General features: G+C 36.5%; 1 protein-coding gene across 2 annotated transcripts in view; it reads right to left on the bottom strand.

The window, feature by feature from the left end:
* Positions 1-27,735, bottom strand: part of LOC117973182 (alpha-mannosidase 2-like) — a 118,972-nt gene that overhangs the window by 33,611 nt on the left and 57,626 nt on the right. For both annotated transcript variants that reach the window (XM_059021280.1, XM_059021284.1), the window contains 4 exons: positions 23,830-24,016; positions 22,289-22,466; positions 21,366-21,550; positions 2,860-3,045 (listed from right to left, as the gene is read on the bottom strand). In XM_059021280.1, coding sequence (XP_058877263.1) covers positions 2,860-3,045; positions 21,366-21,550; positions 22,289-22,466; positions 23,830-24,016 — 736 coding nt within the window. The remainder of the gene's footprint in view (positions 1-2,859; positions 3,046-21,365; positions 21,551-22,288; positions 22,467-23,829; positions 24,017-27,735) is intronic.

Below are 27,735 nucleotides of genomic sequence, written 5' to 3'. Positions count from 1 at the left end.
AGCAGCAGCATGTCTGCATTGACCATGGTTGTTACTGTAATTAGTATGTTTTCTTTTTGAAAGTACTACCTGCAAAGGAAACAACTTAACAGGTGCCAGTTCCCGGACAAGGTTCTGTAAGTCACCATGACACACACACTTCTAAAACAGCACCATCTAAATTCACCAAACTTGGGCAAACTGTATGCCCTTTAAAAGCTCAGCCAATAAGGTGTCCGAACTGTGAAATGAAAGTTAAGCAGTGTCCACATTGCTGGAGATATAGAGGAAAGAAACATTTGTGTTTTCAGACATATCACAAACTTCACTGAAAATCAATTCTTCCATACAAGGATTAACTGCTGCTTTATACTGGAGCTGTCTTTGCACAGCAAACAGACAAACAATAATGGACTGCAATAGTATGTGTCTCTGTATTGCACAGTAAAAGTACATTAGGTCAAAGGGACACAGAAAGTTAAAAACAGGAAGGAGTTATTTCACAAGCGCTTTGGCACAAAAGCTGTATTCCAAAAAGCAGGAAGCCAGAAAGAAAACACATTATCTGCTAGACTTCCAAAGAGGGTTTCAAACTCAATATTACCGATTGTCATATTGGGCCATAGTCACAAAGCATTTGCACCATTTTCCTCAAACAAAGCACATTTCAAACAACTGGACTCAACGTTACTGGCAACGTGGAAAGCTGTGGAATGTCTCCAACCTCAGAATCATGGGGTAGTTTGATAGATAATGAATCAACTAAGGGGTGATGAGAAGGGCAAAGCAAATGTATTTTTTGATACATCTGAATTTCCATACAATATCCATAAAAAGGCGCAGGGACACGTGTTATAATTGTATGTGATTTAGAGCCTAAATATCAGGAAGTGTTCCATTTTATTTTATTTCTTTACATTTTGAAGTAAGGTGAATATATATTTGTTATTTTTATCTTTTTCAAATGAAGGGGGTCCCTTTGTTGAGTTGCCATGAATCACATCATTTATAAATCAGTTCAACAGCAAATGCCCAGAACTTCCCAGACCCAAATTCAAAATGGCATTTCTTTGTCAACCAAGAACTATTATTCATCAAAATTTCAGGTACAGATAAATACAGTGCACATTCACTGACAGATAGTAATTTTATATTATACAGTTCAGTTCAAAAATAAATTCAGTTCTAAAATGGAACCATTAAGATGTAATTTTATCGGAGGTGTAACCTTAGTAACGGTGGTACTACTAGTGATTAACTGTCTACATTTCATGTAAATAGCTAAAAACAAGACAGCTTTTATATTCTACTTATTGAGTGTCTCTTAAAGCACTCTCATTGCTGGAACCAGATATCTTCAGATTGATTTGTGTAGCTAAATCAAATGATCTGCCTCTGTTGACGCTATAAAAGCCACTTTATCTGATTTTAAGCATCTTTGTATTACAATGGCCATTTATAGACTGGGGAGTCTTGAGAAGTGCATACTTTTCTAAAGCAGGCTTCCAAATCAGTGTTCTGTACTACAAATAATTAAACAGAAGATTTAGATAAGAAAAAGGAAACTTAAATAAAGTTTGTAATATAGGGTTCATTCTTTTGTTAACTTGAAAATATCCAAATTCTAAAAGTAGTAGCCACGTTAAAATTCCAAGAGCCACGTTCTTACACTGATTCCATCTCTCTCATCAGACACAATCAGAAATATATAAAACACTACCACTGCACAAATGACCTGCTTGCATGACTAGAGGTTATTCTTCTATGTAGCATTCCACACTGAATGAAGCTGAATCCCTTTCCTACTCAGCTTTATACTTACACTTGTTTTAATGTTTTTTTTCTTCTTTTTTTCTCTTTTAAACTCCTGTACCTTTACAGCTACTCTCAGGTGCTAATTCTGCTTCACCCTCTCTGTCAAGTTCAATTGCCCGTGTTTTCTTCAACCTAATTACAAGTTTCGGTTGCGACCAATGTAGGAAGAATATAGGTTCTTGTCAACTGCTTTGCTATCATTTTTTTCAAAACTGAACACACAATTCAGTTATACCACTGAATATATTTTAGTCGTGACTACTTGCTCACTGAAAATAAAACTTTAAGGACACAGATTCAATGTAAAGCTATGAAACATGTATGCACACATGTACTTTCATTTACTATTTAAATAACTCTTTTATATTTTTACTATTTTGCTACCTAACATATTATGAATCTGTATTATAATTATAAATGAATGAAAATAATGTACAAATGTAATACTTATATGGGTATACCGTATGTGAAATATGTAGTTTTTCCTGAGGTCAGTTAAAAGGACATGTATGTTAAAATACTTTACCCACAAACTCATATACATTATTCTTTACATTCATTTTGAGTATTAGGTTTGTTTATTGAAGTTGAAGCCCAGGCACAGTTTGACCAAATCAATAAGCAAACATTATTAACGTTCATACAAATTACCATAAAATATATTACAAATTGCCGATTTATAAAAGTAATGGCCATTTTAAAAAATCAATCGCATTTGTCGATTTCAGCGAGCAGTAAAATAAGCCCTACCATTATTATATCATACTGCTAATGTGAAAAGATAATCGTGCTTTACAATGTGTACTGTCATTTAATGCACAACCTTGGGCCAAAATATAAAATTCATTTTAAACTTTATTTAGCTTCTAGTGTTGTTATGGCCTGTATAGTTCGCCATTTGGTTGTTTTCATCGTTACTTTTCTTTCTGGCGACCGGTCAGGTTTTCAAAAGAGTGTTTTTTTTTGGTTTTGAAAGGGGGATACGCTCTCCTCATGATATAATTGACATTAATACCAGTATGTAAAGCAAGCCCGTAAATTATTTTCACAGTAACAGGAGCTTACCTAGTGCCATAGTCCACAACAACCCAGTCTTTACCAGTTCCCGTAATAGCATCGTGGTGTTGGAAAAGGCCAAGGTTTCTTCTAGCTTCTGTTAGCAGTTTATAAGTATCAGATGAAGGGAATGCACTCATTTTGTTCCACTTCTGAATATTTGCCAAGGCAAGAGAGTACAGTATCTCCGCTGCCCTGTGAAGAATAAAATTGAAAGAGGTAAAGAAAGCATACTAAAAATGAAAGGTTGAACTACACAATGATAATCAATGGTTCAAGTATTACTGTAAATCGCTACAAATATCTGATGGATATAGGCAAAACAAATCATTGCTTAAAGGCATGGTTGCCTAAGTCTCCTAAAGGCCCAATGACATTTGCTAGTTAAAACATACAACAGTATACATTACAGCTTTGGCCAAAAGTTTTGCATCACCCCTAGAGAATTAACAAATTTTGCTTCATAAAGTCAAATGAAACCTGCTGAATAATGTTACTTTTTACATATTGAATTACATACTGCTTTGTATTTTTCCATATACTAAATTATGTACATATGATTTACTGTTTATTTCTTTTTTAATTATGTCTCAATCCTAAAATTCTAGATCATGCAAAACTTTTAGCCAGAGCTATAGATGAAACTGCTTCAGCACTGGATTTTAATATCCTCTTCATACATGCGACTTCGACAAAAATGAGCAAAAGTGATTTAAAAAAATGAAAACCTTTTATCAATAGATAAAAGAATACAGTAGAATAGTCAGATGATTTACAAAATTTACCATAGCAAATTATATAAAACTGTTCCGGTAAAAGTGTTAGAAACATTTTCATTATGACTCCAGGGGTTCTTAGCTTTTAACAGTGCTATTTTGCATCCATCTAGAAAGCTTCAGTGAATATTCAATTGATGAATAAACTCAAAAAAGCAAAATGCTAGTAGGTTTAAATTCCCAAATACAATGTCCCAGTGTTGCAATACTGTATTCCCACATTCCCAGAGCCATGTTCCCAAACTTATTCTGTTCAGTCTTAAATGATTCATCTCCTTCGTGTGCTTTCTTAATATAATTCAACTTTCAATGCTGTCAAAGGAAGCAAGATACACATAAAAAAAACAATTCCACTTGTCTTGGGCCTATTCACAGTTAGCAATGCATTAGATTCTGAGTTTTCAATTAGATATCTCTGCTCTCGGAGGCCAAATGAGACTGAAACTGTACAGAATGGAGACACAGTATATCACAGGTTCCCATTAGGAAAAAAAAGTCTCATTCCGCTGCTAATACTCGCTAAAAAGCAGTTTTTGTTTTGGTAGGAGATACAATTACCTTGGTCCATTACCCTTTAAGAGCAACTTGGTATAGGTATAAACTATCAATAATGGCATGCATTTTCTTTTTGTTTAGATTCACTTTGTATTATTTTTTCTTTCAGTCATCACATCCTGGTGACTATTTAAGACAGAAGTTTAAAGCACTCCTATGGCCTTAATAAAATGTAGCTCTCAAAATCACCAGATTTGAACCATCAACACCCTGCCTCTGGTGGACTTAAACAAAGTACATCTGCCAGATGTATAGGCAGTTTTGCAAGGGGGCAGGTTAATGGTTACAAATGAGTGTGCCTGATGTACTTGGAGGGTAGTTGTGATTCTGAGAGCTACAGGAAGGCCACAAAGGTGCATTCAACTTTTATGTTTTAAAAAGTCACCAGGATGTGATAACTGAAACCATGGTCATGATCAACATGAATATCAACAATAGCAAGAATACATTAGTGAAGACAAATGCAACATTTCAAGCCCATACCAAGCATCTCTTTAAGAACAGAGGTACATGGGCTGCAGCACATTACAAGGGTTGCTAGTGATATCATAAACCACGAGAGCAAAGTTCAAGGAGTTCCTTGATGTCAGCTTCATGTAAAGTCTCTAGTCTGAGTCTGTTCTACCTGCTGTAGGTGTGTTTTCACAAGGCTTATATCAAAGGCAGCTTGCTTTCTTTCTTTTTTTTCTTGGCCATTGATTCTCTGGCTTTAGGTTTAATTTAAAAACAGGATTTGAATTAAGCTTAGAATACTGTCACATAGAATAATTATGACTAAGAGACGGCATAAAATATGAAGGTTCTGTGGCAGTATAAGCAATTCACACAGACCTATAAGCCGCTTCAGTGGCGGTTCTGAACCGTCATAACTCCTCTGTGTGAAAGCACCTTTTGACCACTTTTTTTAACTTTGAAATTGCATTCCCTGCCTCAAGATGGCTTCACATGTACCTGCATGGACCTCTCAGAACTACATTTCCCATCATCCTCCTGCTCATTGGTAAATCCATCTGTTACATATGTGAGCAGGAAGATGATGGGAAATGTAGCTCTGAGAGGTCCATGCAGGTATATGTGAAGCCATCTTGAGGCAGGGGATGCAATTTAAAAGTTTAAAAAAGTGGTCAAAATGTAAAAAAATAAAATAAAACAATACACACACACACACCTCACATAAACAGTTGTAGCAACACATGGGAACATGTAACACAATAAAATAAAAAGGTCCTTATGTAACCTTTAAAGTTCTAATTCCATGGTGGGGGTAAAGAGAGCTAGTCTTCCCCACAGTTTAGTGTGGGACAGGGTTGAGGAGAACATACATCCTTATAAATTAGATTATTAAACCAAGACAGGTTTTATCATGTGGGGTAATAGTGCTAGCACACTGCTTATATTTACTAATTACAGATACAACACTGCATTTTCCATTTGATCTACAGATAATGGAAACTCTAGAGATTTCATTTGATCACTGCACAATCCAGTCTCCAACTATGCCTTTATTTAATAGTGCAATTAGTTCTCTGGTGTGAACAAGAAAACATACTTGTCACTTATAGTATACACACTTCTTTTTTACACATTTGGTGTGCATACTTACAATCGTAAAACATAGGAATCATCACTCAAGCCTGAGACACAGCAATCAGTTAGCAAGAAGCACATGCAAAGGAACTGACAGCTGCAATAAGGTCTTAGAAGCCTTTCAGAGATATTCACCCATGCCATTCTAATTATGCTTTGCAGAAGCAGAGGAAGAAGAAAAAAAGGCTTTCAATGGAGACTATACAGGGAATTAGTTATTCCCAGTTCTTTTTGATGGATTTATTTCCACTTAAAAAAAAATATATTCAGCTGTGAAGAATAGATCAGTAGACTGTCATTCCGCAGGGAGATTATCATACTTGCAGTGTAATATTCATTTACACATCAATCAGTGTCTGTATCTATGTTGTACAGCATATGTGTCAAACACAAGGCCCAGGGGCCAGATCAGGCAGTGGCCAACACCTGGGCTAATGGTGCAAAGAGGGTCAAGACAAATGTACTATACTCTCCATATTACATAAATAATAATCAGAGAAATCAAAATGCCCTGATTGCAGTGAGGCAGTTAGAGGTCATTTTAATACAGTACAGTTTTATAAAGCTACGGTAGCAGCAATTTTATTCCTCTATCGCGTTTGACACCCCTGCTGCACGGTTTCCAGCTTTTAAGCATGAAGCTTGAAAGAGGATGTATGTAAGAAGTCCACCTTGGTGTCAGTGGGTGAACGTAAAGGGCTTTACTGTTTTGGGTAGTATGACTTGTATGACTCCTTCCAGGGCAAGAGAGTTTACATACACTCAATTAAGAGTGTAATACTGTAGTGTCATACCGTGCTCCCTCCTGCAACAATGCTGATGATTGAAATGAATGTCTTCTGTGAACCGAAAACCTAGTATCGATGTTCATGTACAATGATACTGAGAAGACAAATCCTAAGGGAAAGTTAAGAAATATTTTTGGTTTTATAAACCAGTTGACTTAAAACAGTTATGTTGAAACATTTTGCTGCAATAAATGCATTACAGGGTACCACAAAGGCAAAGTAATGCATTTAATGTAAACACCCGTATTCTATAATCCTTTAATGACACGCAAATAGAAGAGAATATACAGTGCCTTGCGAAAGTATTCGGCCCCCTTGAACTTTGCGACCTTTTGCCACATTTCAGGCTTCAAACATAAAGATATGAAACTGTAATTTTTTGTGAAGAATCAACAACAAGTGGGACACAATCATGAAGTGGAACGAAATTTATTGGATATTTCAAACTTTTTTAACAAATAAAAAACTGAAAAATTGGGCGTGCAAAATTATTCAGCCCCTTTACTTTCAGTGCAGCAAACTCTCTCCAGAAGTTCAGTGAGGATCTCTGAATGATCCAATGTTGACCTAAATGACTAATGATGATAAATAGAATCCACCTGTGTGTAATCAAGTCTCCGTATAAATGCACCTGCACTGTGATAGTCTCAGAGGTCCGTTTAAAGCGCAGAGAGCATCATGAAGAACAAGGAACACACCAGGCAGGTCCGAGATACTGTTGTGGAGAAGTTTAAAGCCGGATTTGGATACAAAAAGATTTCCCAAGCTTTAAACACCCCAAGGAGCACTGTGCAAGCGATAATATTGAAATGGAAGGAGTATCAGACCACTGCAAATCTACCAAGACCTGGCCGTCCCTCTAAACTTTCAGCTCATACAAGGAGAAGACTGATCAGAGATGCAGCCAAGAGGCCCATGATCACTCTGGATGAACTGCAGAGATCTACAGCTGAGGTGGGAGACTCTGTCCATAGGACAACAATCAGTCGTATACTGCACAAATCTGGCCTTTATGGAAGAGTGGCAAGAAGAAAGCCATTTCTTAAAGATATCCATAAAAAGTGTCGTTTACAGTTTGCCACAAGCCACCTGGGAGACACACCAAACATGTGGAAGAAGGTGCTCTGGTCAGATGAAACCAAAATCGAACTTTTTGGCAACAATGCAAAACGTTATGTTTGGCGTAAAAGCAACACAGCTCATCACCCTGAACACACCATCCCCACTGTCAAACATGGTGGTGGCAGCATCATGGTTTGGGCCTGCTTTTCTTCAGCAGGGACAGGGAAGATGGTTAAAATTGATGGGAAGATGGATGGAGCCAAATACAGGACCATTCTGGAAGAAAACCTGATGGAGTCTGCAAAAGACCTGAGACTGGGACGGAGATTTGTCTTCCAACAAGACAATGATCCAAAACATAAAGCAAAATCTACAATGGAATGGTTCACAAATAAACATATCCAGGTGTTAGAATGGCCAAGTCAAAGTCCAGACCTGAATCCAATCGAGAATCTGTGGAAAGAACTGAAAACTGCTGTTCACAAATGCTCTCCATCCAACCTCACTGAGCTCGAGCTGTTTTGCAAGGAGGAATGGGCAAAAATTTCAGTCTCTCGATGTGCAAAACTGATAGAGACATACCCCAAGCGACTTACAGCTGTAATCGCAGCAAAAGGTGGCGCTACAAAATATTAACTTAAGGGGGCTGAATAATTTTGCACGCCCAATTTTTCAGTTTTTTATTTGTTAAAAAAGTTTGAAATATCCAATAAATTTCGTTCCACTTCATGATTGTGTCCCACTTGTTGTTGATTCTTCACAAAAAATTACAGTTTCATATCTTTATGTTTGAAGCCTGAAATGTGGCAAAAGGTCGCAAAGTTCAAGGGGGCCGAATACTTTCGCAAGGCACTGTATATATATATATATATATATATATATATATATATATATATATATATATATATATTGTAAATGTAAGGTTTTAACATATGGTACATTTCATTGCTTTTTTTTTTTTTTTTTTTTTTTTAATTTTCATTCTCTTGCACTTCTCCAAAAATAATAATATAATAAATGACTGCTCAAACAATTTATTTGTTTCTGAGGCCAATACTAACAATTACTCCCCAGTTATTATACAATATTGCTTATGAAAACCTTAATAAAAGTTTTGGAGCCACTGCCTCCAGTTTAATTTAGAGTATAATTAAAATAAATGGCTGTATAAATGTTTAATGTATCCCTTGCAGCCCCTCGACTGTCGAAAGAAGGCATACCTTCACAGAACTGTTCATCTTAATCCCCAGTAAAACACAATTTTACAAGACTTCAGCTCAATCCCACAGATCCAAAGTGCATTCCTGTGGCAGCAGTTATATTCTTATTAAGACTGTATTTTATTACTGAAATGTTATTTAGTAAAAGTAATTTGGAGCAGACTTACAGCTCTGGTTCACAGTATCCTATATTTTATTGCCGGAGACATTTTAATTTAAAGTTCCATTGTACCAAATGTTCTGTTTACCCTCTGTTCAATCTATCTTTCACTCGAATCAAACAGCTACCAGAGTAAATAGAGTGCTTGTGTGAATCTACTCTATATGCAAATGCTTTGTGTAAGTGTACATCTCAAATTTATAGAGGGCATTCTGGTCATTTATACCCTGATCGACTCCAGCAAAAGCTGGCCTTAAAGGTGGTTGTCCAATGAATAAAGCTTTATTTCAATAAAGTATAGTTATACTTTATACATTGGATTTTGCATAATAAGAAAATAAATACCAAGATAATATCTTTGGGTGCTAAATTAGGGTATCCCTCCAAAACACATTCATTGATTGGCTTTCAGTCCTCGAAATAGTTCTTATTCTTCGTGACTGGTAACATGCTGTCCAGTCATCCATTAAAACAGTATAAAAAATGAATAGGGTTCTTCGGTTTCAGTTTTAATTTTTTTCAGAATTTCCCGGAACTTTTCTGTGTTTAGTTTTCTTAATTTATAAACGGGAGCAAAATGGTGGGGGAAAAAGTGATGTTCAGGAAAAAAAAATCAGTATTTATAATTTTCAACAATGTGATAATTTTGGTACTGTACGGTGTTAAAAGGCAACATACTTGAAACAGCTGTGTTGTATATTTTAAATGCAGAATAATGCCACTGCTGAATACTGTTTTGCTAATGCAAGACCTATCCTATATACCAAAAAAATAAGTGTAAACAGCTATTCAGAGTAAGATAGCAGTCCTGGCAGTCACCAGAAAACAAGTTTTGGAGGTAAAATTAAGCAACACAGATACTTCTGTACTTGTGGGATAAGGTGATAATTATATCTAAACTCTACGATTCTATTATTATTATTATTATTATTTATTATTATTATTATTATTATTCATTTCTTGAATTTGTATTTTTGACTTTAATTTTGACATATGTTGAATTTTGACATAACTCTGGTCACACGTGAGTCATGGCAGCCAGGTACATGTTATTGTGACAGCTACAGTACAGAGGTCCAGATCATATTAATCAATATTGTACTGCTATGTGCTATAGAAACATGAGGCAGCAGCACTTTGACAATGAGTGACAATGTGTTTTGTCACAAACACAAAACAAGACACATGCATATTTACACATGAACAATCGGTCTGGGAACTGCTTGGTCCTTCAGACAACTAAGACCATTCGGTAATTAATCTGGACCAACAACACAGTGATTCTAACCAGTTGCTTGACTAACATATTAACCATTGCACCCTTACTTGGTGTATTCTATCAACTGGCAGTGTTTTACTTTTACACTACTATATTATATGCATATAGTAATGCTTACCGACACTGCAATTATCACACCTGGAAGTAGGATTTAAAATATGATTATGGAGCAGCCTAACACATATTATTTGAAATAATATGTGTAAAATATCACCTTTTCATAATACAGCATTAAATGAAATACCTAAATCATTACAGGTGGTGATAAATCAGGTGTTAAGGCACTGTTAGGCCCCCCATACAGTTTAATAAATCAGGTTCTTAATATGAAAAATGCTAAAACAAAAACGAAAAAAAAACCATTTTAATTCTTCCAAATAAAATCATTAGAGGAATGCATGTCTGTCAGATATTGTTTTGATCTCAGAGAGTGTTTTTAATACAAACACTGTGACCTTCATGTCACCTAATATGCAAGTGTGGATAGATAACTATGATAAAAAGTATAGCAGTAGCAAGCAACAAAAAGGTTTTTTGCACACAAATGAATGTAACACAACATGGTGTATTATTTTACAACAATAAGCTCCAACTGAGGGAATTATTTGCATGCAAGTTTATTATTTTTAGAGAAGGGAAAAGCATGAAGAGTCATTTGTTTGTTTGAGTGAGATATTTCTGCTGCATTTTTAGCACACATTTCACACATACTCCATTAAGCTTCATCTCCATGCATTAAGAATGATTTAGAAATCAGTGCACATATACTTGACTGATTACTTACATTTTCCTCTCATGTTTCTCACACAATTAACTGTTTATAGTCCTTGATATTAACAATTAAAGTAGTCCTCAAAATAATTCAAATCATGGTGCTTGAAAACAAGGACAATACTGAAATTATTACATCGACCACACACACTTTACCAGTCTTTTTTTTTTTATTAACTAAAGCATCTGAATGAGATGTTACCTAGCAGAAATAGATTAATCAAATAATTCAAACTAAACAAAAGACAAGACACTGACATTCCATGTCATTTCATGTTTTTGTAATTCAATCTCAAGAAGTGGGGTAATTCAAGCAGTAGTGGACACTTAGGGCACCTTTTGGCATCATAAAGTTTCACTGTTATGATGGACACAGTAACAGGGCTGAAGCACTCTGAGGAAACCTGGCATCAATATGAATTAAATGTCAGGCAAAAACTTGTCAACTCATATATTTTCTAATGGAATGTAAATGTAACATTTTCTGTTGAAATAATGCTGTATAAAAGTGGTATACAGGCATCATGGGGTACCAAATTCTATTATAGAGTCTAGAGTCATTCCAGCTCAAGAGGACTAAGGGGATGCTTAATTCCTTAAGTTAATGATGGCAATTTAAAAATAAATATTTTTTAAGCTCTTTAAGCAAGCTTTAAAATAGTATTGTTATAGGTTAAAGGTCATCAAAATGGGCATTTTACCAATATTTTTCTCCATTGAGAAAAAAATACTAAGGCTGGGGTGATCCATCGATCCATTGTATCATTTGATGACCATCGATGGTCAAGCATGTGCATGTTTTAGACACCGCTTCCTCTGCTTGGCACAAATTATGACAATAATAATGCAAGACGTTTTTATAGAGGAGTTATGTATAATCTGATGTCTTTTAATTTATATAATAGTTTTCAATAATTTTGTTCAGCATTGATGCTTCAATGCATCTGCTGTAAAAACAATGCATCGATGGTAAAGAAAGGAGTGTCGTCCCAGCCTTAGAAAATATGTTGAAATAGGTCCACTTGAGCTGGAATGACCCTATACTTGTAAATCTCCAGAGCAGGCAAAGCTCACCATGTGCAACATGCACCTGAAGGGGCCTCAACCATAACACCAGAGACTTGTGTATAAGGCTGCCACAGGCTAATTTTTTTATAAACATGTAAACTAGCTGCTATAAAACAGCAACACATACATTATTATTTGTTTATTTAGCAGATGCCTTTATCCAACGTGACTTACAGAGACTAGGGTGTGTGAACTATGCATCAACTGCAGAGTCAATTACAACAATGTCTCACCCGAAAGGCGGAGCACAAGGAGGTTAAGTGACTTGCTCTGGGTCACACGAGTCAGTGGCTGAGCCGGGATTTGAACCGGGGACCTCTTGGTTACAAACCCTTTTCTTTAACCACTGTACCACACAGCCTCCAAACAAAACAAAACAAAACATTACCTTACAATTGGGGGGTTAAAACATAGCTCACATTTACAGGACACTGGACAGTTTTATTAAAACATTGCCAGCATAGCAGTTAGCAAGCAGTCTTTCGCCAAATTACTGGTCTAGTTGATTCAGAGCAGAAGCAGAAGTAGCACTGACTTTTTTTTTTTAAATTAAAATCCAGAACTTAAAAAAAATTGAGAAATACCAAACGCAAAAACTAGAGAATGCATCATCAAGTCATTTGGAGACAGTCGTCTCCCTGACATAGACAGGGGGACACTTGGAATGGGGACAATGTTACAAATGTGTCTAATGTGTCAACTAAACCTGACTGCACATTTCATTACCTCTTTCTCAAAGCCACTCGCTATCTCCAAAATGAAAAGCAAGATCACGTTCATATACACTGTATATTTAGATTCTCATTCCAAAATGTTTCTTCTGTTATGCTGTGTCAAAGGCTGGTCTTGTGTCAGTTTAATTTACTGTGAAATGCACTGGCTGTAGCAAGTATTATAATAGGGTATTCCGTCTGCAGCCTTTGAAATTAATCTTTGTGCATGTAAATTTCAAGAAGTGCAGAGCTCCTGGAAAATGAGAAATGGAGGATTAGTTATGGGTTCTCGATAAGATGTTATCTGACAAAAGGTTGTAGCCAAGTGAAATCCCACAGCACAGGAAACTGGTAATGTGACAGGTCTTGATATTCATCTTGTCCTGTTTTATTTGGCATATTGCTTTATCATTGTCAAGTCTTGACATATTCTTGCTTATTCTGTACTCCAAAACAAGCTGCCCAACTAAAACATTTAGGGTAGCCTGAATAGTGAATACCAATATTGCTTTGGTTTATTCTCATCAATATAGTGCTTCCAAGTGAGCCACCAGCACCAAAATGTGCATATTTAAAATGCTTTAAGCATAATTCTGTTTAAAAAATTGTGTAATGTTTTTTATAGTCTTCTATTCAAATAAACCTCACAACAACTCAGCTTTAACATCGTAGTTGTAGTATTCAATCTGAGAAAACGTTAAGCTCCGAAAAAGTATTTGTTCATTTAAAAAACAAACTTGGAATTTGAATTCAGCTGCACTTAAATGAGACCTGGAGAAACAGAAAGCCTCCCTGGGCAATTGCCTGACAACCAAGGGAGCCAGGTAATGGACAATCAAAGTCAAAAGTTAAACAGCAATCCCTAAAATGCCCCGGACAGCAAATTCCTAAGGAATTTTCAATCACTTTCTCACAGTGCATTTGTAGCGGGTTTTTTTTCAACAAATTCCACTACCCTTCAAGCATGAAGAGATGCAAGCAAAGCTGGAGACAGCAAATACTCTTGCTGAACAAAGACAGCCTCTGAAAATCAGAACAGACAGTGTATTCCCACTTCTCCTGCAGCTTGCAGCTTGGCTGAGGTCACTGGAACCTGTATGCAGAAAAAGCATAAGGAATTAGGCCAGGGAGACACTGGAAAAGATGAATTTGAAAACAAATATACACAGGGGGACATCTCGAGCGAAAGAAAAAATGCATATTATTCTTCCTACTGGGAGATAAGTGATAGGCTGTGTGTAAAGTATGAGGCTGCCTGTAGCTACGCCAGCATTACTGTATTGCAGAACTGCTGAAATGTTTTAATTCTTAAACAGACGACTATGCTTGCTGTTGTGTCCTTTTGCCTAGTGTAGGCAAAACTTCATATGATCCTATGATAATGGTACTTCAATAAACTCAAAACGGCAATCTGTACCTTAACATTACATTCCCATGGGAAAAGATTACATTATAAATTGAATAGGGTTTCACCTAGGAGACATGTGGTGTTTCTGTTTCTCGGCAGTGTATGGTATTTCATTATCCAGTGGCACACATGGAACATCTACCGAAAGCAAGTATAGGTCTAGTTTTAGTGCGACACTACTGCAGTCTGTGTTGTGATAAATTGTCTGTGACAACAGGACATTTTGGCCAGTTTCACTCATTGTTGATTCAAGACCAGAATACACCTGAGGCAATACAAGTGCTGACTGATGGTGCACACTTACAGTACCTGGAAGAAACATTTTGAAGACATGGTTGAGCTACAATGCTTTTATTAAAAACATACGGCATGCAGGAGCTGAATACCTCAACACTGCCGCATTGAATAAAATTAGGGTTTACTTTGAATACCAAAAGTAAATATGGAGACCATTATACTCAGTCCTACAGTTACAGCTGCAGTTGTCTATAGCACTCTAATGGGGTGATATGAACCAGCCTTTTTTTATGTAAAGCTACATTCTGTCCTCCTTCAAGAAACAAAAGGCTAGTAGTTATTTACTCCAATCATCAGAAGTGCCATTTTTGTTGTGAAAGGAAAAACACAATTACAGTTATAAAAGTATTTAAAAGTATGAAAAAACATAACATTACATACAAACATACTAAATGAAATGTCTGGGTTGTTTGCCTACTATGCTAATGTCATGAGGTATGTTTATGCTTTTTGAAAAAAAAGCCAGAAGGACAATTTAGAGTAATTGTTTTTGAGAATCTATGTGATCTAGTATTTATAAATGATGTGATCTATGTGATCTAGTATTTATATTATCTTTATATTATCTAGTATTTTTAATGACCCAAAAGAGAAGAGTAAATAAGTTCAGATTTTAGCAAACATAAATCTCAGCTAACTGACTTAGTAAGGCATACGGAAATGCAATAAATAGTATTCTATTACTGTGGCAAAACATTTATAAAGTGAACATTAATTTGTTTTATTTATATTCTACATGTAATTCATCCGCAACTTTAAACACTCATTCCCAAGATATAGAGGGCTACATTCTCAAAGCTATTTACTCCAAATCTTCATGAGCACATTTATTTTCAGAAATGAGAAACAACACCCAATAATATTACCAAACCAGATATAAATCAACTTAGACTTTTAACTTAGGAACTTTTAAGTAGTCTTAAGTTGTTTCTTAATCATTTAAGAATTGTAATGGTGTTTTGTCTTCCAGAGAAAAAACTGCGTTATTTACTCCAAATCTTCATGAGCGCAATTACTCTAAATTGTCCTTCTGGCTTTGCTAGAACCAAAGTCATTGTATTTTATGTTGCTCTTAATTGTATTAATACTTGTACTGTGATTCTTGAAATGTATTTTTGTTTACGACTGTAAGTCGCCCTGGATAAGGGCATCTGCTAAGAAATAAATAATAATAAAATAATAATAATAATTAAAACTGCCTAAGAAGGCATTTGCAGGCTTTGTTCTTTGCATACATTATTCAAAGAGGCTAACAGAGAATGCACATTTGCCTTTTTCACAGCACCGTCAGGAACATGCTAATGTTTTGTGCAGAATGTTAATGAACCTTGGGTCTGCTTACCTCTGTTTGCTTAAATCAAAAAGAGTTTTCACAGAAACACTTATATGACAATTTGAGCAGTCCATTTTAATGTAATGTGAGACAGAATTGAAGCGTCCTTGTATTTAATCTGTCATCTCTATCAATAATAGCAAGATTTATGGTTTGTAGCGCTGCCCTAGTTCCATGTTTTCTCAGCACTCTGTCATAATTAATATATTACAGTGCGATGGCAAAAATCGCATACTACCCTATAGCCCTCTGATGCATATTTATCATGTCTGTCTTTTCTGTAAGTGTGCACGCCTCGCTCTTCTGAATTTTACACTTAAGCTTTGTCTTAAGACTGTCAAAGATTGTAATAAAAAGCAATGAACCACCCTGAAAATGATATACAGCTCTGGAAAAAATTAAGAGACCACTGCAAAATTATCAGTTTCTCTGGTTTTACTATTTATAGGTATGTGTTTGGGTAAAATGAACATTTTTGTTTTATTCTATAAACTACTGACAACATTTCTCCCAAATTCCAAATAAAAATATTGTCATTTAGAGCATTTATCTGCAGAAAATGACAACTGGTCAAAATAACAAAAAAGATGCAGTGTTGTCAGACCTCGATTAATGCAAAGAAAATAAGTTCATATTCATTTTTAAACAACACAATACTAATGTTTTAACTTAGGAAGAGTTCAGAAATCAATATTTGGTGGAATAACCCTGATTTTCAAGCACAGCTTTCATGCGTCTTGGCATGCTCTCCACCAGTCTTTCACATTGATGTTGGGTGACTTTATGCCACTCCTGGCGCAAAAATTCAAGCAGCTCAGCTTTGTTTGATAGCTTGTGACCATCCATCTTCCTCTTGATCACATTCCAGAGGTTTTCAATGGGGTTCAGGTCTGGAGATTGGGCTGGCCATGACAGGGTCTTGATCTGGTGGTCCTCCATCCACACCTTGATTGACCTGGCTGTGTGGCATGGAGCATTGTCCTGCTGGAAAAAACAATCCTCAGAGTTGGGGAACATTGTCAGAGCAGAAGGAAGCAAGTTTTCTTACAGGACAACCTTGTACTTAGCTTGATTCATGCCAAAGCTGCCCAATTCCAGCCTTGCTGAAGCACCCCCAGATCATCACCGATCCTCCACCACATTTCACAGTGGGTGCGAGACACTGTGGCTTGTAGGCCTCTCCAGGTCTCCGTCTAACCAGTAGACGACCAGGTGTTGGGCAAAGCTGAAAATTGGACTCATCTGGGGGTGCTTCAGCAAGGCTGGAATCGGGCAGATTTGTCTTTGTGAAGGACGCATGAATCAAGCCAAGTACAAGGTTGTCCTGTAAGAAAACTTGCTTCCTTCTGCTCTGACAATGTTCCCCAACTCTGAGGATTGGTTTTTCCAGCAGGACAATGCTCCATGCCACACAGCCAGGTCAACCAAGGTGTGGATGGAGGACCACCAGATCAAGACCCTGTCATGGCCAGCCCAATCTCCAGACCTGAACCCCATTGAAAACCTCTGGAATGTGATCAAGAGGAAGATGGATGGTCACAAGCCATCAAACAAAGCTGAGCTGCTTGAATTTTTGCGCCAGGAGTGGCATAAAGTCACCCAACATCAATGTGAAAGACTGGTGGAGAGCATGCCAAGACGCATGAAAGCTGTGCTTGAAAATCAGGGTTATTCCACCAAATATTGATTTCTGAACTCTTCCTAAGTTAAAACATTAGTATTGTGTTGTTTAAAAATGAATATGAACTTATTTTCTTTGCATTATTCGAGGTCTGACAACACTGCATCTTTTTTGTTATTCTGACCAGTTGTCATTTTCTGCAAATAAATGCTCTAAATGACAATATTTTTATTTGGAATTTGGGAGAAATGTTGTCAGTAGTTTATAGCATAAAACAAAAATGTTCATTTTACCCAAACACATACCTATAAATAGTAAAACCAGAGAAACTGATAATTTTGCAGTGGTCTCTTAATTTTTTCCAGAGCTGTATGAAGGTTGTGTCATTTATTTCAAACACAATGGTGTGTGTGTATATTATATATATATATATATATATATATATATATATATATATATATAACATTATTTTCTCAATCTAATACATCTCCAGGCATATTTTTAAGTATTTTTCTTCAGGCAAGTGCAACCAGTAGAAACATATTCAGAGAAAATATTAGTCATACGATGCCACCCCTCTAGAGAAAAGAAGAGCAGGTATGAGTCACCCTCTGCCAATTCCTACATTTAAATATGACCTAGTTTTTATTGTATGTTTATAGATTATGCACACTTTATTTCCAGTTTGAAGGGCCCCTAAGGTCAGGAAAAACAAATCGACTGGTATGGTCTAACTAAACTTACAGAAGACGGGCTTTGCAAAAGCCCATCTGCAGTCTGCTCTTTGTATGTTGTGCAAAATTAGCATAGTAATTGGAAATGGTTAAATTAGTTATGCTTCAGGATTTTCTCAATAAAATATAATTGACTTACTCGGCTCTAATAATTTTATATTTAACCAAGAAAGCCAGAAGGCAATAAAAGGCTCCATACACTTGAGTTATGTTGTACAGTATTGACAATATGTGGGTACAGGTTTGGTGGCAGCTAAGAATTATAGGGAACCCTGTGTAGTTTACTTATATTAAGAGAGTTTATCAGGGCATCATATATGTTATATATTGTAACCAAGAAGCAGTTTTGCTAGGGATGCAATGAGGAAAATTCCAGGACACACACACATAAAAAAAAAATAAAAGCTCTGTTAACTCTAGCGGTGAATGTTAAGTTTGACAGACCAACACTATCAAGCTACATTTCTGTCTGCAACATAAAAAAAAGCACTTTACAAGGGGGCACTTTACAAATCTTGTCCGTTTGTCTCTAATGAGCCCTTTTACGAGTTGGATACTTTACATAAATCAATACAGTTCAACCAATTCTCATCAGGTTTTTAAAAAAATGTTTGAGTGTAATTAATAATGTGTTATTCAGGAAAAAGAGAACCTCAAAGTATCGGATACTAGTTTTTTTGGTTTTTTTTTTACTGAGAAGCATCCATTTATTTTAATCGTTTGGCCACAGCTGCACTTCCCCTTAAAATAAACTGCTAGATGAATCACCACATACTAGAACTTTGTGCCTAACCAAAGGCCTTTTAAGCTGGTTCTCAATGAGACTTTGTCTTTCAAGAACACCAGGCTGATAAGCACTGTAATTGCATGCAAAAGGCAATTAGTGGCTTAGAAAAGCTTTAACAAAATGACAAGGAAAATAACAGGATGTACCGGTAAATTAAGCAATCTGACTAGAATCATTTTGCAACAAATTCATATAAACTATTTTTAAACAGAGCTATTTTTTTAGAGGTGATCTAAATGTCAATTTGTATCCATTTGTTTCACATTGTTCCATCGACTTGATGAAACAGCCTTGAAAAACGAAAATGTAAAGCACATTGGAGCAAATACACAATCAAGCCGTGTGGCTTTGAAAGATGAAAAGATGATTACCAGGATTTTCAAGGTTGACAACATCACCCTGCCAGTGCAATTTTCATATTATATGTATAAAAAAAACACATTTTAAAATGTACTCTGCTTTATAATTACTAAGCCATTATTAGTACTATTCAGCATTACAATTCAGAATTCAGTACCAAAGAAAGAAGACACAGTGCACACACACATTGTTTATGATTTTCAATGTTTTTTGCCAATCATTTTTGCACATAGAAAAATAAATAAATAGTCTTGTAATTTGTGCAGTCTTTATAGTGTGTATGTAATCCAATAATGTATGAATGGCTTGTGCATAAACAGGTGAACAAATGACAGCCTTACCTTTCAACTTCTCATATTGATGCCAAGTTTACATAACAAGTTAGCAGTGATTCAATTCATGCCACTGTGCTTTTTCTTAGTCTCCCCTTCAAGGTTACTTACATTTCTCAAAAGTACAGCTGCACTGCTGTGACTCAAGATTTTTCACTGCAATATACTGTATTTTTATGTCAAAAACTAAACCTTTATAAGCCCATCTTACTCCTTCCATACATAACCCAATCACTCGTTTAAGGTGCATGAATCCAAATGATTGCACAGACTCACTGATTACTACATGGAGCAGTCACCAAGAGTAATCACACAATGAAGCGTCATCATGCTTTATTACAGGTTTTTGTGATACTGATAAACAGTTTAGTAGCAGATGTAGCTTATGTATTCAACAATATGTGAATGACCAGTTTGAAGTAAAAGTAAAGCAACTGTATTAGGTGTATTTTTCAATGTCAAAGGTGTCTTTATTTTTACACAAATATTATGATTTACGAGTGTTTAAAGTCATAGATAATGACCAGTATTAACACAACACATTATCCAGTGCCTCCAGTTCAGCTGTCAGGTAGCTGGAAGACCAGCTGCGAATGGACAGGTAGAAAAGTAATAAAACGAGAAACCGAATTTGATTCTCCTTCCACATGTGCCTTTAATTAGCGCAAAAAAGGGAACTCCTCAAGAGAGATCCATGTGTCTTCTGATAAAACGATCCAAGTAAAGACCACTGCTCCTCAACAGGTTTAATATAAAACCAACAAAAATGACAAACTGCTGACCTGTCCAGATACAACAAAGTGTATTACGGGACAATGGGCCAACTGTTTTGAAAGCTGATAATCAGACGCATTTCTAAATGCAGATTGAGCCATAAGATCACATTGACAGGTTGACGGATCAGCCTAGATAAAGTGACAGCCAAGCCTTGGTAAAATGATGAATACATTTAGAGGAAAGATTACTTTCCAAACATATATCTGATTTTACAGGCTGCACTTCACATATTTTACAAAACAGAAAAAAAAAATCTATAAACAGCTTTACCAGTCTAATATTTTCTGCCATTTCACAGAATATGTAATAGGATTTTCCCAAATTATACACAGGATGTCCTCTGCAACATGTAGATTATACTATTCCAGAATTAATTTTAGTAGAAGTTCTTTACTGGATTTCACTTTGGAATCTATCTTGTACCATTCAAATCCAGCAAGAATGACATAGCAAATTGCACTGTTCCAAAATTATGATGAGATTCTAAGAAATGTAATTCCCCAGAATCAACTGTTTAATTTGCACCCAGGAACTCAAGAACAGATGTTGCCAGGGCTAGCTGCCAGCCTTCAGAGGACGAAGGCCAGCCCTGCAGGTGTCCGCTTGAGTTCACCAGGCGCCTGGCCAGGAGGGTCTGCTGTAGTGAGATGAGGAGAAACAATCCATGCAGGTTTTGCCTCCCTATCATTAGAGTGACTTTGCAAAGCCAGGATGAGAACCTGCTCTCCCATGATTGTATGTTTCACCCTGTACACAACTTGGCCATGCTTTTACTAGATGAGCCTTACAGGGTCCCTTAATTTAGGTTTAAATACTGTATTCCTGGAGTACACTCTATGTATTTTAATGTAGGAAACAAGAGCACCTGTACCCAGTGTTTCTCTTACCTCAGATGTGATTCTAAGACTCTGTCTAGTCTCTTGTAGAAAGGACGTGAAGTGAAGTATCCACTCCAGTAATGGTCATCTCTGTCAGCATAGGTGAAGAAGTCCCCACTTACATTTGGAAACAATAAAGGGCCAGCAGCTTTGTTAAGTGCATCAAAGTAATCAGATATGGTCCCAAACTGAGCCTATGAACAGACAAACGTTTGGTAAGATTACTATGAACACATCACAGTCTACATTGTGAAAACGTCGAAATAAATGTACAGCTTCTAAATAAATGTAGTTTGATATTAAATAATCAGGTCAGGTTGCATAGTAAATGTAGTCCTGGTAATGTTCAACCCTACTCCCCCTCCCCCTCCCACTTATTATTAGAATTTAGTTTTTAATGTTACTTCATATTGTGCTTTTGTAAGTGTACTGTATGGGCAATTGGGTCATATTTATGCAAGGGAAAGGGCCTAGGTGAATTGTCGCAAAGGAATAAAACAATTTTAACAGTATAAATCTAGCAAGGGACTGGTTAGAACAATAACTTACTTGCTCCCAATAGGTTGTGTCTTGAAATATTATACCATTAAAATGTTTTTATTCCTTTCAGATATTTCTAGTTTGCCAATTGTGTTGCTACTACATCGAGCCAGATTCTAGTCCAGGTCACCACTGCAAATGAGAAACAGTGGTTCTACCTGGTCAGATAAATAAATAAACATGCTCCTGTTCGTGGTTTTATGTCTACTGTAATCACAGCACAATGTACAGTCATGCAACTTTTATAAGGCACTTTGAGATGGTTGAGAGCATGCAAAGAGACAAGGGACAAGGGACATCAGTATTGTCTTTCATAAAAATACATTAGAGCCAGACAACCAACAAAGTAATTAACACTATGTGCTTCTGTAATCTAAGAAGCTACATTTTACCTTGACATGCAATTCTGGATGAGAATTCATGTAATCAAACAACTTCTGGTAATTCTGGAACTGCTGATCCCACTCAGAAGCCTCGTTGTATCGGAAATCATCCCCCAGGGGAACCAGAACTACTTTTGTTTTGAAAAGCTTGGACTTCTTTCTGTACTGATCCAAAATCATGTGTGCCCTTTGAGAGATACAAGTAGACAATTAGGAGTCTGCAACGGCATAATAGTAATGTTTATTTTTTAAAAAGTATTTTCCATTTTTTAATTTAGTTTGCACATTAAACGCCATCAAAGTACACTGACAGATGAAATAATAGCGAGTGACATGCTACAGAAGCCCACAATGTGCTGCTCCTGAGAGCTGTTGGAGTGGAAGTGTTGAAGGTTTCAGTGATACGGGTTACTGTTGCAATGTCTGGTGCTTGTCACAATACATTGCACATGTCTGCAGGATTCATCAGTCATGGGCTACCTCTGAGCAGAGTCGTGCTTCTCGTGGTGGTTTTCTGCAAATGTTGCCATTCCACGAACACCTCAGAGACTGTCTTGATGGACACGTTGGTCTATGCAGATATATGCACAGGCACCAACTATAATTCTCCTTGGGAACTAAAGTATTTTCTTATTCTCGTTTTTCTGTCAGTCTGTATATTTTTCAATTGAATAAAAAAAAGGAAAACCAAATGCAATTGTGTGAATACAGTAATTACATGTCCTGTGAAGTTGATATTAGTAAATGCTTTTTTAGTTCTTTTTCACTGGTTGCTTGAGAAAGTCTTGACCATCTGGGATAATTTGTTTAAGGCAGGCCCTTTGTGAATAATGTGTGATTACCATGTCACAAAGTTGAGTCCCACCACTACCATAGCTTTGCAATAGTGGGCTCAAAGGCTGCGACAGGCACACACCAGATACCCAACCTCCCAGGCAACCCAGCTGTTAAATCGGTTCCTGGTGTACAATCAGAAGAGATTAATAGGAGTTGTACGCAACACTGCTCACTGATTAATAAAGCATTAAGGTTAGGCCAGAGAAACAAGCAGCACTTCACAGTGAACACTGTCTGGATAGCCTCTGGAAGGAATACACTTTTAGGCAGCAAGCTAGCCTGGGCTACAAACACCCATCAAACAGAGTGGCACATTTCAGTTGATCTATCTTCAAAAGACCCCCCTCGTCTTTATAGGGTTAAAGAAGATCAGAATCAGTAGCTTGCTCCCAGGCTGGCTCGTATACACCAGGACAAGGCAGAGGCGGTATTAACAGTGCACTTAGCTATAATCATTCTTCTGCCTCTGCTTCCCAGAAGGATGAACTGAATAAGGTAGGCATGCACTTCCATGACAGGTATTGTGACCTTTACATAGGAAAAAGAGCTCCAAAGCATATATACACTGTAAGAAAGAGGATTTCCAGAGGTAATAATAAAGTTCAGAAGTGCTGTATTGTTCTTAAATCAAGCACACACTCTATTTAAAAAGACTGCTGCCAAATGGTTTTGGTAATGTTATATCCTTGATGTCTTCTTTTTTTTATCGTTACCTCTGCTGGATGTTTCCATCGTGGATTGCCTCAGGCGGCACCCTCCAAGGACAGTTGATCCTGCCTCCGGGAAGCCTTTTGAAGTCAAACTGACAGCATATCTTCGGGTCCGGACCGCAAGTGTGAGGAACGTCATAGCTGTAGAAGGGCATCATGTGGCACAGGATGTCGGTGCTGGAACTCTGATCTGTACATAGAACAGGAAACAAGGATTGAGTCATGATAAAAACCTTCCCAGTTACCAGAGAAATGGTGTTTTGCTAGATAAAAAGTTCTGAAGAGGAAGGTGGCAGCAATCAAATAAACCAAGTTTGGAAAACAAACAACAAATCACCGCAGACATGAATGGTTCGTTTTTGTACGTTTATTGAAGATTGAAGGCTTGGAATCCAATCAGAGACCTTTGTGTAATCCAGGGGCTCCCAAGAGGGCCGCTTCACAGGTGGGACATTGGGTGGTGGGGCGCAAAACAAAATTCAGCTATAATTAAGCACCAATATGTGCAATAAATATAACATACCTCTATATATAGACCCAAGACGTACATCTTTTCGGCTGCCTTTTCTTTTTTGGTTTCTGAATTTTTTTATTTTTTTTACTTTATTGACTAGTTTCATAGACCTTGGTTTACCTTACCTAAATTAACATTGGGTAGTCCAGGACTAGTACTAATCAGGGTCTGTGAAACCATCCATTTGTGTGTATGTTTATGGGGACATCCTGAAACGATTACTGTGGCTTAATGTGCTTAAATGGAAAACAAGTGCTTAGAAACTTTGCGACTATCAGGCTTAACACTTCCCAATACTATCATAAAACAAATCGTGGTTTTCATTAACATAATAACGTTAAGCCCTAAAAATAACCTGGTAAAGTGAAAAGCGCTTAATGTGCAAAAGGAAGTTATTCGTCAGGTTTACCGCGATTTATGACATCTATTGGGATTTCTTTTTTTTTAAAACAAATGTTTTCAAATTAAAAGATAAAAGATGCTGTGTTTTTTTCAGACATCTGAATTTATTACAAAACACCAGTACCAAAATAAACAAATCCAGAACATTGCACCACAATCAACACGACTCTCCCCGTTTTTATCTGCGCAGTTTAATTACAAAAGTATGATTTATTTTAGGATAGTATTATGATAGTGTTAAGCTTGATACTTGCAAGGTTGGTAGGCATCTGTTTTGTATTTCGGTATATTAAGCCACGTTAAGTGTTTTTCACATTGCACGCAGTTCACATTAAGCAGGTTATTTTTTAGGGTATGTTATTATAGTGTATGTTAATGAAACCCATGACTTACTCTTATTATTAGATTTCAAGGAACCTGTTTTTATTTTGGCCCTTGTGCCTTTGTTTCTTTGCGTCTTGTTGTTAATAAATGCACTCTAGTGCTTGCACTGCAGCTTCCCTGTCTCGGAGTCTCATTCCTGCCGGATAACAGCTCGGGCCGTGACGCTACCCTTTCACACCCACCAGGGTATTTGAAAACATTTCAAACTTTGAATTATGCAAATATTCACACAGTTCACCAGGTTATGCTATTCCAAACACCAGAACTGAAAAAGGAACGTGCTTTTGTGCATTTGCAGCTCTTCATGACTGGAATGAGCTACATTTTAAAAATGATTCAATCATTGCAAAATGTAGCTGTCAGTATTTATCCTGGTGAACAAAGTGTTTATCCTAGCAAGCATAAAAACATAACCTTTGGAAAATCAGATTTATTTGAAATTTGGAAAATTAGATTTATTTGAAATTCCTTTTCCACTTTAGGATTCCCATTTTAATCATTTCATGATTTCCTTCAAGATCTTCCACACTACACTAAGATATCTCTCCTCAGATTACTCATGCTGTTAAGAAATGCTCACGCCACCGTCTTTGTGTTAGGCATTATTCCCCCAAGCTCATGAATTTGAAGCATATGAAAGGTAAGGCACTAGATGCCATCTGGCGTCATGAGAGCTTTTCTTCAGAGCTCTACAAGACCACTTGATTTGTATACCCTACAGGTTGTGACGCAAACTTTGTGCATACACAAACCAGTGAATATGATTATACTGGATTATACATTTGCAACACAAAACTGAAAAATATCCCACTGTGACATAATATTAAGCCTCCTGTTTCTAAATTGTTATTAATTGCCAACACCTTTTATAACATGCTTATTGAAATAGTGTGTCTTAAACAATTTAACATGCTGTATTAACTTTAGCCAATATGTTATGCATTTATAAAGTTTGAAGTACACCAATATATTTCACTTCTGCTTCCACAAGAATATCTTCAGTGCCAAAGGATGCTGACATTATGCTCAGCCAGTATGATTTCAAATTACTCCACCAAATTCCAACTGAAAACCAGCAGGCAGAACATTCATTTCAATTTGATCTCCCAGTAATATTAAACTAGCCATTTGCAGCAATGATTTTGTGCTACAATTTGAAAGCAAATCCTCTACATATTGCTTCCAGCTTAGTAGTGCCTACATGCCAATATTCTAAATGCCTACCATATATCATGTGCTTTATGAGGAAATGAAGATGATTCAAGGATATACAGTTACTTCTGGAGGTATGTGAGCACTGATATTGCTTTCAGAAACTTAGCAGAGGTATGACTGCAGGTGATGAAGCTGTATGGACTGCACTAGTAGGACTGCTTAATGGAATAAAGTGCTATGTCTTTCACATTGTACATGAAGTTAGTACACTGATAGATTCAAGGGTGGATGGAAAGCTTACTCAATTTACATACATACATGCATTTAGTTATTAACTGCCAGCCACAGAGAGTACCCAAGAAAATCTCTCCAAAGCAATCACTAATACAGAGACAGATACCAATAAGTAGGATACCAGTACATTTAAACATATCATAGATTTGACCTATTCTACAATTAGAGAATATGCTTACCAGACAATATGCACTGCTACTCTTTGTTTAAAAAGGAATAATCTACAATGTTGTGCATATTCATATTTTAATAATCCCCCATTGTTACATTTAGTACTGCTAACTATTGTTACTAGCCAGTGTCTTTGATTTTCTCAATTTCATCTGCATGATAATACTGCATTAAGCTACATACTGCAGAGCAAGAAGAGCAAACCAAGTTGAAAGCTCACATCCCAGCATGACTTTCTGGAAATCAAAGCAAATTGCTGATTAGCATTCAAGAACAGGAGTGTACTGAGCTGAAAGATCAATTAAAACTGAGAAAATGATAAATTCTCAATATTTGAGATAATGCAAAGGTTAAAGAAAGTGAAAAAAAAATATTGCATTTGAAGTTATTTACTCTGCAATAAGTATTTGCTTGCATTAAATGTAATCATTGTCAGGACAACAGCATAATAGAACTGAAAATCTAAAGGAACTGCTACAAAGTAACCACAGCAAATTCAGAACCGCAAGGAATACACAGCAATTGGATATACTGTATTATGTATGTCGAAAAGCTGTATGGATTTTTCGCACTGCTACTTATTATAGGTGTATTTTCTATCATCAATCAATATCTTATTATGTATTAGAAATGTGTAACATAAGAGAGCTTTCTTTCTCCACCAAATAATAATAAAAAAAGTAAACACTGTACCGTAGGCAATTCTATTGGCTTCATTCTTGCATCTCACAGCTTTAATGATTTTCACTGCCATACCTTTGATTAGCCGAGTTTGGCCAAATATTCAACTGAAAAGAAACACCTTGCTCATCTTTGAAAAATGTGATTGAAAATAGTTTATAGTTTGAGCTGCATAGCTAGTTGATAATGATGTGAGAATTGAGTCATCAGCAAGTTCTGCAAGACTCAGAATCAGTGTCGTCCTGGTTATAAAACTGCGGTTTAGTACAGATTTTTGGTATGCTCAGATCCTCGGCTTTCGGTTAGTT

The sequence above is a fragment of the Acipenser ruthenus genome, chromosome 1 (genome assembly GCF_902713425.1).
Source record: "Acipenser ruthenus chromosome 1, fAciRut3.2 maternal haplotype, whole genome shotgun sequence".
Lineage (NCBI taxonomy): Eukaryota > Metazoa > Chordata > Actinopteri > Acipenseriformes > Acipenseridae > Acipenser > Acipenser ruthenus.
Note: the sequence above shows the minus strand (reverse complement) of the source record. Positions and strands in the feature narration are given on the sequence as shown.